We start from the raw sequence: 14,628 nt of genomic DNA, 5'->3' as shown, positions 1-14,628 counted from the left end.
CAATTACTTACCCCCAATCCCCCAGGCAGCAATCAGAGGTTCAAAAGAAGCCCTGCAGCCGGTGGATGCCTCCCTGATGACATCATCTGCACGTGCCTTCTGTTAGTGCAGACCTCCTGCCCCGCCCCTTTCTACTGAGCTGCACGGGGAAGCTGCTGGAAACATCAAGCTGAATATGCAAATGAAGAAAGAAAAAAAAGCTCTCTGCTGTGCTGTGCGCATGTCTTTGCCCGGGGAAATCTCATCTCAGGGAGAAAAGGAAGCTGGACAGGCTTAGAACAGGTACTGCATTCGGTGACACGACTTTGCCATTTCATAGGCAAATTAAGCAACAGGAGGGTGAGTTAGAAAAATATGTTTCTGACTATATTAAGGCTAAGTTTTTGGGATAATGTTGTTTTCAGACTTTCCTTCTCCTTTAACAAAACCAGTCTGTTGAGGGGAAATAATTTACATCAAAATAACAGATAGTCTGACAAAATCTTGGTTAATAATTTAAAATCCAAATTAATTAAAGATATCGGTCTAAATGAAGCTGGATTAGACAAAGCCTTCCCCTCTTCGGGAATTAGTTGATGTAAAACTAGAAGGCAACTCTTTCCCATGAATATATATTTCATTATATAAATTAGTTAGAAGGGAGTAATCTTCTGTTCCAAGGCTTTGAAGAAAGGAGATATCAACCCATCAGGACCCCCGGCCTTAAAATCTTAAAGAGATTTGATTATTGTGGAAACTTCTTGAATATTAATTGGTGAATTTAATGTCTAATTTTCTTGAGGAAATTTAATTTTAGAAAGAAAACATGTACTCTCAAAATCTTTGTTTTCATTCTCATTTGGAGAGGAGTAAAGATTTTCATAAAACTCTTTAAAAATGTTAGAAATATCCAAAGGGGAATTAGTCAACTGACCTTTTTATTTTTACTGGTTTGTTGTAACCATTCAAATTTTTTGTAAGATTAGCTAAAAGTCTATTTACATAAAACGCGAGTACCTGTGTGTCCCATATTACCCCATTGAGGAGCCAGTGCCACCCCCACTCGGGACCATGCAGAGAGGGCAGTAAGGAGGGGGAGGAGCAATGAGAATCAACATCATTTCATACAATCTCCAGACTGCATTTAGTACAAGGCTCCTCGGGGGAGGGGATACCGTATCGGTTGGAATGGACCGACAAACACACAGATAAATTAGAATATTTAATATAGAAATAAACCTTCATCTCTCAATGAAAACAGATTCAGCTGAACTGCATGGGGGAGCTAACTCTCCCAAAAATATCATCACTTCCTGGGGCCCCCAGAGGCCACTGTGCAGGATAATAAATGGAATGAACAGAAAGAGTTAACAAAGGGCTGGATTGGATTCTTTCCAGCTATAAATAGTTTTTCTTCTGAAATCTGTAACTGATCAGGGCACCAAATACAATGGAGGAGCGAGTGGAGCTGCTTGTGGTTGGCTGGAGTCAGGCTGTAAGGTATCACACCAGCCAATAGGAGCAGAGATTATACAACATAAGTGGGCTGAATAATTAGAGGAAGGGGCGTTGTCGGATCTGGTCAATATATAAAACAATCTCTGATTGGGGACCCCACACCGTGTCATTGCTGCAAAACAGAACAAAGTGGGGGGAAAATAAGTTTAAGTGCACATGAGACAGACGTGAGGAGATACAGATGAGAGGGACAAAGAGACAATAGGAGTCACATGAGACAGACAGGAAGGAGACACAGGTGAGAGGGACAAAGAGACATGGCCAATTGGAGTGCACATGAGACAGTAGAAGAGAGGACACAAGTTGAAGAATTAGACCAATGCAATGGAGGGGGTGGAGCCTGTTCTCACCTTGGCTTTGTTCTGTACAGGAAGATAGAGTTTAAATTCAGCGGGAAGCTCATCCTCGGAATATAAACGGTCTGAGAAATAAACTCTACGGATCCGACAATTTGCGTGAATCTAAACGGAGCAGAAAATTCATCAGAAGCAGAGTGGGCTGGTCTGAGCAAAGGTGGGCGGGATTACAGAAATGGAGGGTCACTATGGCTGTCACACGGGGGGTGACAGAAAGGAAGATACCACTAGTGCAGTCACAGGGGGGGGGAAGAGGTTGGTGCAACGCGGATCTCACCTGCACACGCAACGTCTCTATGTAGTTGGTCCCATACGCACGTCGCGTGAAGTCCGACAGGTTGAACTGGATCTGGTTCCAGCCGTCGTCCAGACGCATGGGCATCGTGCAGATAAATGGTTTCACCCTCGTCGTACTCTGGTAATTACTCGCCCGGAAACGCCGGCGCACGTTCTTATCATCCAGCACCTAGCAACCACACATAGCAACCACACAAAGTCACTCATGCAGCAGCTTCCCTCCTGTGTAGGGTTGATCCCAATGTTATTAATAGGGAATAAAGATAAATATATAGGAAGGTCAGTGATCCCATTGTTATTAATAGGGAATAAAGATAAATATATAGGAAGGTCAGTGATCCCAATGTTATTAATAGGAATAAAGATAAATATATAGGAAGGTCAGTGATCCCAATGTTATTAATAGGGAATAAAGATAAATATATAGGAAGGTCAGTGATCCCAATGTTATTAATAGGGAATAAAGATAAATGTATAGGAAGGTCAGTGATCCCAATGTTATTAATAGGGAATAAAGATAAATATATAGGAAGGTCAGTGATCCCAATGTTATTAATAGGGAATAAAGATAAATATATAGGAAGGTCAGTGATCCAATGTTATTAATAGGGAATAAAAATAAATATATAGGAAGGTCAGTGATCCCAATGTTATTAATAGGGAATAAAGATAAATATATAGGAAGGTCAGTGATCCCAATGTTATTAATAGGGAATAAAGATAAATATATAGGAAGGTCAGTGATCCCAATGTTATTAATAGGGAATAAAGATAAATATATAGGAAGGTCAGTGATCCCAATGTTATTAATAGGGAATAAAGATAAATACATAGGAAGGTCAGTGATCCCAATGTTATTAAAAGGGAATAAAGATAAATATATAGGAAGGCCGGTATTTTTTTCATGAAAAGGTGGTAACCCTACTCGTGTGTCACCCTGCAGTGGGAGGAGCAGAACACATGCAGCAGGCTGGGGGAGGAGAATAAAGATACCAATATGCGGGGGGTGAGAACAGACTGTACCATGATGCAATGGGTGAAGAGGGGATGTAGTGTATGCAGTGGGGGAGGGAAGGGACTGTACCACAATGTAATGGGACGGGGGGAGGGACTGTACCACAATACAGGGGGGCAGTTAGAGGAGCAGATAGGGGGCACACTAGGACCAGGGGGCAGAAGAAACAATGTCTCACCTGCACCTCGAAGGTAAAATATTTTTTCAGGTTTTTAATAATCATCACCAGGAAGGGAAGCTTGATGCCCAGTGTCTTCTTAGGGTCGGCTGGGCATGTGATATATGTGGTGCTGAAATCATAAACCAGAAGCTGATTGGCACATTGTCTTAGTCCCGCCTCTCCCTGCTATAGAACCTCCCCCAAATCCTCTCTAAATCTAACACCTGTTTTTTGATCACGTTTTACTGAACATTTACATCTTCTGAGCCGATTCATTCTCTGGCCAATGGAAGGGGGTGTTTCCCTGGCACATCCTAGTGATGGAGTATTCCAAGGAAATTCTTTATTCCTAGTTATTAAGCCAACGAGATGGAGATGACTATGAAGATTTTCATAAATGCAGGTCATGGTACATCTAATATAAGTCATTGGAAATCAGCTGAGTAATGAGATGGTTCACTGGCCACTCCCCTCCATGGACTTTACTGAACTCGGAGGTGATAAGGAAACGGGGTTCTACCCTGACACCCCCAAGTCCAGTGTAATTAGTGGGGTCCCTGTGGGGCGGAGCAAAATGAACTGTGGGGGCCACACGTGGGAATCACAGTCACACTATCGTTTCAGTTAAAGGGGCCACATGTTCTCATTCAATTATTTCTGCCCCTTTCCTACTGAATAGCAATGAAATAAAGAGAATTCTTACCTGACATTTGTCCCTTCAACTTCCAACACCAGCGACTGAATGTCATTGTCTGTGATTCGCTTGATGTGTCCGTTCCTCACCTTCCCAGAGACACAGATACAACGTCACCCACATGTTTTACACCCCCCTCCCACTGATATGTACCCCCCACTGTCACATTCCCACCCACCAATATGTACCCCCCACTGTCACATTCCCTTTCCACATAATGGGGTGCAACAATATAGAGGTGAGGAATGTCAGGGAGGTGGTGTTAGTTACACACCGGTCAGTAATAAATATATATATATATAATACACAAAAGCTATGAATATCTTGTAAATTATATCCTTATAAACGGTGAGTAGTGATGTCATCAGTTATAAACGGTGAGTTCTGATGTCATTTCTGTCACATGACTCACTAAAACTTGTGTATTATAATAAATAAAGTACCCCCAGTTGCAAATTATAAGGATATTAGAAGTTACCTCGGAGTTCCATGAGCCTTCGGCCTCGTGTTTTTATATGGTCATGGAACTCCTCGGTAACTTATAATATCCTTATATTTTACAAGAGGGGGTACTTTATTCACTATATACAGTACAGAATATTGATGAGAGTGAGAAGACTCCATTAGACAATAAATAGAATAATTGCCGGGGGTCTCACCTTCTTGTCCCAGATCTGGAGGGGTTTACTGCCGATACTGTACAGGATGGAGAGGAATCCGGACTGGAAGGTGTTTTTGAACATGATCCTCGTGTCTGTGGGAGAGACGTGGGGGCAGTGGGTTAGTGAGTTTAGTTAGTGAGTGGGGTCAGTGAGTGGAGTTAGTGAGTGGGGTCAGTGAGTTTAGTTAGTGAGTGGGGTTAGTGAGTTTAGTTAGTGAGTGGAGTTAGTGAGTCAGTGAGTGGGGTCAGTGAGTGGGTCAGTGAGTGGGGTTAGAGAGTCAGTGAGTGGGGTCAGTGGGGTCAGAGAGTCGCTGATATTTTGGGAGATCAGTCGCTGGTGACAAATCTCCTCTTCTTCGGGCGACTAATGTCACTGACTATAATGGAAATCACAGGCGAGTCACGAATGTCAGAAGAGAAATGAGTGTGAGAAATGAGTGTGAGAAATGAGTGTGAGAAATGAGTGTGAGTGGCTCCTGATTCCCATTGCAGTGACATTAGTGAGTGGGGGGAGTCGAGTGTCTCTGTCCTTATTAGAGAGTGGGGGGCACAAGGGAAACACTGGGGGAGACACAGATAACGGGAGGAAAGAGAATGAGATGGAAACGTTGCATGGAGATGTCACTCACCCGGGGCCGCTCTGTCTCTCTGTGTCTCTCCCTGTGTTCAGGCCGCGCGCTCGTTGCTATGGCGCCTCTCTAGGCCACGGTTACCCCAGTAACGCCTCCTCCCGCCCCTTCCCGTCGTCATGACATCTCCTTCCTCCCCGCCCCGCGCTCCTGTTTGTCCTTACGCGCTGAGCGTCGCTCTGGTGATCTGCCGGACACGTGACCAGGAAGTCGGCAGCTGTCCATTCAAGAATCAGCCATGTCTGCTCCTGGCAGTGAGGGTAAAAGGCTATAGCACGCGGCCATGTTTGTTTCTGGCAGTGAGTATCTGTTGCTCTTCCCGCAAGTCAAAGCTTTAACATATACAGTAACATTGTGTGCGCAAGTCATACATTCGCCATAAAGTGTCCGGCAGCTGCTGTTACATTAAATTCCCTGTCTGACCATATTTGTGTGCGGCAAGAGCAGGGGGAGCTCAGGACTGGCAGTGACCACGCCCACCTCACACACAGCTGCCACGCCCCCTGCAATTGTCACCCCTGGGCTTCCGTCGCTCCCACACATTCCCCTGGGTTTGTGATAAATTCCCATAAACTTGTTACTATCAATGAATTGTGTTCCAACAGCGCCACCTGCTGGTCAGTTTCCCACCAGTCTGACCACCAAGTAGTCAAGGAAGTTGTCAGGAGAAAGAAAGAGGCTGATGTTCTTCTGCTTAGGAATAAAATTAGAAACCTTTCTCACATCTTTCCTAAGCAGAAGAACATCAGCCTCTTTCTTTCTCCTGACAACTTCCTTGACTACTTGCTGGTCAGACTGGTGGGAAAATGACCAGCAGGTGGCGCTGTTGTAACAAAATTCATTCATATTAACAGCACATGTATCCCTTAATATCTTGGAATAAAAACAAAATAAATAATGAATGTATATTACAAAAGTGCTTAGAATAGCCCCCTCATCCGTTTTACATTCACTTGTTTAAAAGGTTTCCTTATGGTATAAAGAGTGGGTCTCATGGATAGAATTAAAGGCTGAGTGTAATGAAGATGCAAAGAGAAGTCTCCTGTTCATCAGTAAAAGACAAGTCTCCCTCAGATCCACTGGGATAACATGTGTCTGTGGCCCGTCTGCTGCCCATGAAGCAAATGTGTTGTTTATCTAAATGACACGACTTTATCAGTGATCTTATCCAGCAAGTCATTCAGTCATTAGTTGAAGGTACACGGGATACACTGACATTGTCTTATCACACATGTGCCTCCCACAAACAAGACAATATGGAGACTTAATGCGCAAGAGTCGCCATATTCCCGTGAGACTCACAACACGTAAGAAGCTCAGTTCAGACTTCAGCCCCACTCTTATATTGGGGTGTAGGAAGACTTGGGATCTCTACGGCCCGCTGCTCCTTTTATATTGTGTCCTTTCCTGTATTCTCCTCACCGTTGGCTCTTTGGGCCACAAGAGAAAAATGGTGCCTCCCACCTACGTAATCACTACTGGAATCAATGCAATTTCAAAAATAGATTATAAGTTAGGGGGGGGACACACTCGCAGTTCACCCCAGTCCAAGGGTTCATGTACATACAAACCAAAATCAAGAGTGTCAGTTCCTCCAAAAAAGGGTTTAGGCAGCAAGTAAAAAAAATAGAAAAGTTTATTAGGACATGGCCTGACGCGTTTCATGCCGGGGCACTTACTCACAGGCTAAATGACATACCCCCTGTACTATACTTATATAGGGGTTATGACATCAGCAGCACAAGTATATAAAGGCAAGGCCTATTCAAAGGCTGGTTAACATACAGGATTCAGCTGATTGTACTATACTCACACCAGAGAAAACTCTTTGCAGCTTTCAAATGGGCTTTGCTGACTCCCTAATAAAAAACAAATACTCTGTAAGGCTACAAATGTATTGTTATTACTACTTTTTTTTACTCATCGGTCCATCCAGGCCTCTCCTATTCATATTCCAGTCTCTTATTCAAATCAGTGCATGGTTGCTAGGGGGATTTTGGACCCTAGCAACCAGATGGCTGAAATGACAAACTGGAGAGCTGCTGAATAAAAAGCTAAATAAGTCAAAAACCACAAATAGTAAAAAATGAAAACCAATTGCAAATTGTCTCAGAATATCCCTCTCTACATCCTACTAACAGTTATCTCAAAGGTGAACAACCCCTTTAAGGAGGCAAGTTCGCTGGTAGCGAGGACTGGCTACTGCCCTAAACTGCGGAGGAGTGAGCTGCACCTGCTTCAAAGAGAAAACACTGGGAATCTCCAAAGGACTCTGAGTGAACTTATATTTGCTTGTTGGATTTGACTTGTCCAATTGGGGCTGTGGCTCCTTTGGGAAAGAACATTTTGCTTTACCAGCAAGGCTGGAACAATTTTGCTTTACTGCCTCCTCGGAGGTTATTTTGGTGTGTAAGCTGCTGTGTTAAATAAATTCACATGCAAAGATCAGCTGGAAAGCCGGTGTATCTGTGTGAAAGGAGCTGCTGCTACTGCCTAAAGAGCCATCCCCCACACAGGGTATTAAATTGAATGAAATTGTATGAAATTGAATGAAATTGTATGAAATTGAATGAAATTGTATGAAATTGAATGGAATTGTATGAAATTGAATGAAATTGTATGAAATTGTATGCATGCAGGAAGGAACTAGTCAGAACTTGTATCCGGAGTTGCAGAAAGTTCTATTGTTGTTCTCAGTATTGGTGCAACGAATCTATAAAGCTTTATCTTCTCAGCTGAGCTTTATCCAGGTGTCCAGGTATTGTACAAGGGAAAGTAACTAAACTTTTTACCTGACACCCCAGATGGGACAGAATCCTGAATTATTGACCATAACTGGGTGCAAACCAGACCCGCCAGCTTTTACCTACACTTGGCCTCATTTATTGGCTGATGTTCGTTCTGTCCTCTGGTAAAGCTGCGTCCTAATCGCCACCCAGCTGATATACAGGGTTATTGACATGTTAATGATATAGAATAACACTGGTATTTAAATTGTGCCCTCGGGGTACTTCTTGGCTGTACCTCCTGTTTAGAGTAGGAGAAGGAAAGGTTAGTGCCGCTTGGTTAAGAGATATAGAAGTTTAAGCTGTGTCTCTGTTGAAAGTAATTGACCCATTGCATGTGCTTCTTGTCTGTGTCCAGTGCTCGTCCCTCCGGAGAAACACATTAGAAAGTGACTCAATCTTCTGAGATGTTAAATTAAGGTTGAGATTTCCTTCCAGAGGCTTTAGTCAAAGAGTGATATAGTCTGACTGGCTCTGATTATAGAATAATTAAGAGTTGAGCAGGAGAACTAATTGCTGGGCTCATTCACTACTGAACACAGAACAATGATCCTTAAGAAAAAAGCTGCAGTTTTTCATTGAGTTTTGAAGCCAAACCTAAATGTGATAAACGATTGCTTTGTTGTTTCAATGGGACCCATGGACTTGGCTAATGATTGTTTTGGTGATTGTATTTGTGTTCTTATTAGCCTTGTGCAATTGTCGTTACGGCAAACTGGAGAGATCGGTGTTGCCCCATATGGTGATATAAGAAAGAGTAACAACAGTAAGAGATAGTGACGAGGGTCAGAAAGTGGAGGTTCCCTTCTTTAAAAGAGAGAAAGTGAAAAGAAACAGAGCCCAGCAGGAATAGAGATGGGGAATGAGATATCCAGAGTGGCAAGTACTCAGTACTAAAGAGTGGTGTAACAAACTTGAGAATGGGATGGTGTCAATAACTTGCACATGGAGAAAGTATGGGCCTTCTGTAATTTGTGTCCGTTTGTGCTACGAGGGATCCAGAGCTTATATGACCAGGGTGTGGCACCTTTGATTTGCCCAAAGTGCGATTTCTTGAAACTTTGTTGGTAAAGCAAAACAACAATATGAAGGTCAATGAAGGAATTGGTAGCACTGGTGAATCCCATTTTGTACGATAAACCAAACATGTCCCTACATCTACCAGCACCCATAAAGCCAGAAGACCAATGGCTGTTAAGCTAGAAGTAAAACCGTATTGTCCTATTAAATTGGATATACATACCACACCAAGACCATCCAACTCCTTATCAAAAGCATGGCAGAAATAAGAAGAGAGTTTAGCCCAACAGAGGAGTTAGAAGAAAGGTTAGCCCATATAGAAGCAATCTGTTCTGCTGGAGAAGGTAATGCCCCATCTGCCGGGTCTTCCCAATGTAGTGGCAGATAAGAACCGAGTACTCACAGCTGCCAGATCCCCCGTAATCCTTAAACCAGTTACAAAATTATGAACCAATTAATCCAAACTATTATTGAACAGATTAATCCCACACCCCAGGCACATTAATCAACCCCCATACACATTACTATGAGAGCAGGTAGAACAATTAAACCCCCAGTAAGATTTGCCCAGCAAGAGAGGACATCCCCCCTGAGGGAAGTCTTAGCGCCTCAACTTGATGGTTCCACTATAAAGGGCGAGGTGCACGTCACTTGGAGCCCCCAGGCCCTTGATACTTTCACTTAATGTCTATCAGAGCCAGAGAACACGCCCAGACAGGGGAAGGCTGAGATTGAGGTGTAATTATAGAAGAAGATAATGATATATCAGAGGAAGTTAGTGATGGTTTAAACGCTTTATCTGCTTCTCTTGCTGATGTCTTCCCCACCCATATGGTCCCCCAGCAGTTGCTCAATGTATTGTGCCTGCGCAGCCCATGCAATATTAAGATTCTGGCTACCAGCAACCACAATTCACATATGGAAACATGGGAAGGTGCCATGGTTATGGCTATCATATTAATGGTCCTACCATTCTCCAGCCAGTACTTGGCATCCCCCTCAACAGGCAGCCCCACCCCTCGACAACCATAGGCTCCTCCTTTCCCAGCGGCTGTGTCGCTTGAGCAAAGTCATGTGACCGTGGCTGAGAGAATGATCACATCCCTGAATGAGATGCGGACAGAGGAAACATCGCCCCCTGATGGTGGGTACTTGCCATGCCACGGAATAACATCATATGAAATGCTTATTGGTGCCAACCAATCCCCACCAGTATCATGACCATGGTTATTGATTGGTTCAGGAAGAATTTAACATTTCCTCCACTGTGTCGCTCACTGGACATGGGGCAGATGAAGATCATTCCTGCTCTATTCTTATGCCATGGTTTCCCTATTCCCAGCTTGAGACTTATTCTCCCATAGAAAGGAAAACAGGGCTGGTGGGAATAAGAGAGAATTCTGCCCTCCTACATATATATATATATGTGTTTGTACCATCAAGTATGTACATGGCTTATACAATAGGTACAAATACAGAGCCTACTGCAAATACCGGGTGATTATCTGCTTCTATATATATATGAGCCAGACAAGGGTTCAGTTTGGGCACAGTGGGTGCTGCCATGCTTCCTGTCCTGTAAGTAAATGACGTGATAATTCTAACGTGGAGGCCTTGCCTTTCCCTCTTACTGGTCTGTCTCTGTGCCGCTGTGCTTAACAGTAAATTGACACAAAAGTATATACACAACTTTATATTATTTGTACAGAGAGGAATATACAGAAATGTAAAAATCCCAAATAAAACACACATATTAACAAATCAGTATGTAAATATATAGGTGTGTCCGCTCTGCCCTCCTACACAAACCCTGGATACTCACAATTCAGCATTAAAGGTGCTTTGTGTGCCAGACACAACACACAAGAACTCAAAGTAGCAGGAGTGGGGTACAGCTGCCCAACCATACCAACCTCACCCAACTCCTGCTCTTCCAATCCCAGGCCCACACATTGCTCTGCCAGCAACATGCCCTTAAGTACCAGCTCTTCTGCCAAGTCTCCTGGTGCCCTAAAGTACCAGCTCTTCTGCCAAGTCTCCTGGTGCCCTAAAGTACCAGCTCCTCTCCCAAATCTTTTGGTGGCTAAAAGTACCAGCTTCTATCCCAAGTTTCCTGGTGCCCAAAAGTACCAGCTCTTCTCCCATCATACTACTCCATCATACTTCCTTTCAAAAGCCCTAATGACTCTAGCAAGAACTTCAGCTGCCAACGGTTCTAACACATGAGGCATTGTTCCCTGACTTACCCCAAAGAGAGGAGGATTCGTAAGGGGTTGCTGTACTTTACATGAACTTTTAGTAAGATGAAGAGCAGAAGAGCCCATACTTTACTAATGCAGGGTCTACCTTTAGTGATGTTGTCCCATTAAGATCTACATCCATAAAAGCAATGTTAGCATTCTGTTCCATGGAAACTTTTACTTAAAAATGATATGGATTTATGAGAGAATTTATATTGCTATATTTAACAAACTATTTCTTGTGCAACCTTAACATAATAAGTATCTGAATGAAAAGCATGAAATAGGTGGTTGTTGACAGTGTCTGAAGCTAAAGGTCTACTGGCAGATTCAGATCTACCTTTTGGGCACCGCTGATATAGAGAATGCTATTCTGAGACATTTTGCAATTGGTCTTAATTTTTTAATTTGTTAATCTGTTGAACAATAAGATAATTAAATCAGTTTGAAATATTAGAACCTATCTGGTTGCTGTGCTTCAATTTAACCTAGCAACCAGGAAGTGGTTACTACTTCTCTTAAAAAGAGAAGTAGTAAAAGGAAAAAATAAAATTGTAGCCTCACTGAGCAATTGTTCTTAGGGCTGCTGGAGTCAGTGATCCCATTTAAAAGCTGGTGTCAGAAGAGGAAGGCAAATTGCAAAAGTTGCTAAGAATTGGCTTTTGTAGAACATACTAAAAGCTACTTTAACCAACCAGCTGGTCTATTCAACAGGATCATCATTTCTCCACAACCCAAACAACTGGTCTAGTCATTAGGACCTACACAACCCAACCAACTGGTCTAGTCACTAGGATCTTCACTTCTCCACAGCCCACCCAACTGGTCTAGTCACTAAGATCTTCACTTCTCCACAACCCAACCAATCTGTCTAGTCACCAGGATCTTCACTTCTCCAAAACCCAACCAACTGGTCTAGTCACCAGGATCTTCACTTCTCCACAACCCAACCAACTGGTCTAGTCCCTAGGATCTTCACTTCTCCGCAACCCAACCAACTGGTCTAGTCACTAGGATCTTCACTTCTACGCAACCCAACCAACTGGTCTAGTCACTAGGATCTTCACTTCTCCACAACCCAACCAACTGGTCTAGTCACTAGAACCTTCATAACCCAACCAACAGGTCTAGTCACTAGGATCTTCACTTCTCCACAACCCAACCAATCTCTCTAGTCACCAGGATCTTCACTTCTCCACAACCCAACCAACTGGTCTAGTCACCAGGATCTTCACTTCTCGGCAACCCAACCAACTGGTCTAGTCACTAGGATCTTCACTTCTCCGCAACCCAACCAACTGGTCTAGTCACCAGGAACTTTACTTCTCCACAACCCAACCAACTGGTCTAGTCCCTAGGATCTTCACTTCTCCGCAACCCAACCAACTGGCCTAGTCACTAGGACCTTCACTTCTCCACAACCCAATTACTTGGCCTACTCACTAGGACCTTCTCTTCTCCACAACCCAACTAACTGACCTAGTCACTAGGATCTTCACTTCTCCAAAACCCAACAAACTGGTCTAGTCCCTAGGAACTTCACAGGCCAACATACAGGTCTGTTGAGTAGGATCTGGACATCACCACAACCCAAACTGTTTTCATCCCAAGATGCTAGTTCGATATTTTTGGTGGCAGCTGCTGTTTATTTATCTAGCTCTAGTCTACATAATTATACCAACAGGGTCTTCAGTGCAAGGACTCTAGATGTGAGATTTATCATTCAATAGAAAGAGATAAAGTAAGATGTGAGAAATAGAGAAAGTCTATGAGTGAACACTTTGAGGGCCACAAAGCACATATTTTATTCTACAACACACGCAGGCCCCTTACCCTTAGGATCTTACCCTTTCCGAATCTTAAAAATAGACGACCCATTGGAGCGGATACAAAACCAGTGTATGGTCTGGAACCAGATTCCCCCATTTTCTTCTTGTTAAAATGAAAATATTAGTATGATTTTTGGTTGGTGTCTGGATGAAGCCTGGGGATCTCTATGTTGCACGGCTATTGGTTCATTCATTAGATGGGAAGGTGCCGTGGTTGTGCAGCATATGAGGAAGAAGAGCTGGAGCTCCACCTGCTGTTGTTGTTTTGATCTTTCAGGCTATGGTGCCAATACAATTGTGGCCATAACATGCACAGCTCCATGTCTGCTTCTGTCCAGCTTGATTCTGTACAGGATTGACCCATTAAGGGGCTGTAGTGTTTCCATGAACCACCAGATATGATCCCAGCACTAAAGGTGCCCATAAATGGAAGGGTTTGCTCCTAGCTGGGGAACTACATGGCCAATTAATATATAGCATAGGTGAGTGCTTAATCTGAGTGCTTGCTCCAAGGTGGGACTGGCCAGCTTCTCATTGGCTCAATAGCTGCCTCCACGCTTTTAATAAGATTTAAAACTAAATTAGGACAGATATTAACTTCACATTTCCCGTCAAATGTGGGTTTAGGGTTCCTTTCATTCCTCCAGACCCCTGTGCTGCTGAATAGAGCCACATGGCACCTCCATGATCTCATGTTTGTGCTGCCTATTTATACAAATGCCCCTCTCTCACCTACTTACCAGCCAACACTACTCATTACATATATATGGATGGTGTTATCATAATGATGTTACAGTGTAAATAACTGTACAGCTGATCCAGTTACAGACTAGTTTAGTTGAACCCAAACCTGGCCCCAACACAAACCCCCCCAAACAGGCCCATAAGGGTCGACACTGGGAGCAGAGAACGGCTGCAGTCACAGACCTGAGTGGCACAATGGCATGGGCTGGGGGGGGGGGTAAGGTGGCAGTTCAAGAATGGGTTAAGGGCTGGGGCATATGAGAGGATAGGGAGGCACGGATATTATAGGGTGCAGGTTTTGGCACGGGGTGAACACACGCAAGAAGACTTACAATACAAAACAAACCTTTCACACGGGGGGGGGGGCAGTGTTAAGTCTAGGGGGGGCCCAAAGGCACATCAAATGACATCTCTTCTGGAAGATGAACCCCACTGCAGTGGAAAGGGGGTGAGAAACAAACACATATTTGGGGAGACATTAGGAAACGGTTTGGGCGGGTGGCCATATTTTGCAGTGGTACCCACGCTGCTGGCTGATGAGCCCCAATATTGGCATAGGAGAGGTAAACAGGAAAATGCAGAACCTGAAAACTGGTGCTTTAGGGTAAGTAAAAAAAAAAACTGGACCTCAAACTGCACCATATGCCCAGAGATAGAGTTAAACTCCAAACCCAGCAACAACTATAATAATAATAATAAT

General features: G+C 43.6%; 1 protein-coding gene across 1 annotated transcript; it reads right to left on the bottom strand.

The window, feature by feature from the left end:
* Positions 1-1,188: 1,188 nt before the first annotated feature.
* cfap20.S (cilia and flagella associated protein 20 S homeolog) lies at positions 1,189-5,466 on the bottom strand. The gene is made up of 7 exons (XM_018224010.2): positions 5,310-5,466; positions 4,679-4,773; positions 4,029-4,108; positions 3,344-3,455; positions 2,131-2,319; positions 1,848-1,958; positions 1,189-1,609 (listed from the first exon to the last, which is right to left on the bottom strand). Exons 2-7 carry the CDS (start codon positions 4,760-4,762, stop codon positions 1,604-1,606), a joined length of 582 nt encoding a protein of 193 aa, XP_018079499.1. The 5' UTR covers positions 4,763-4,773; positions 5,310-5,466; the 3' UTR covers positions 1,189-1,603.
* Positions 5,467-14,628: the final 9,162 nt, after the last annotated feature.

Source organism: Xenopus laevis, chromosome 6S (assembly GCF_017654675.1).
Source record: "Xenopus laevis strain J_2021 chromosome 6S, Xenopus_laevis_v10.1, whole genome shotgun sequence".
In the NCBI taxonomy this organism is placed as follows: domain Eukaryota; kingdom Metazoa; phylum Chordata; class Amphibia; order Anura; family Pipidae; genus Xenopus; species Xenopus laevis.
Note: the sequence above shows the minus strand (reverse complement) of the source record. Positions and strands in the feature narration are given on the sequence as shown.

What these genes read in the sequence shown, in the direction of transcription:
- cfap20.S (XM_018224010.2), bottom strand. Translation starts at nt 4,762, where the DNA reads ATGTTCAAAAACACCTTCCAGTCCGGATTCCTCTCCATCCTGTACAGT. An exon ending in TCCAGATCTGGGACAAGAAG is followed by an intron (nt 4,109 to 4,678) that starts GTGAGACCCCCG and finishes GTCTCTGGGAAG; the next exon opens with GTGAGGAACGGACACATCAA. An exon ending in GTTGAAGGGACAAATGTCAG is followed by an intron (nt 3,456 to 4,028) that starts GTAAGAATTCTC and finishes TTATGATTTCAG; the next exon opens with CACCACATATATCACATGCC.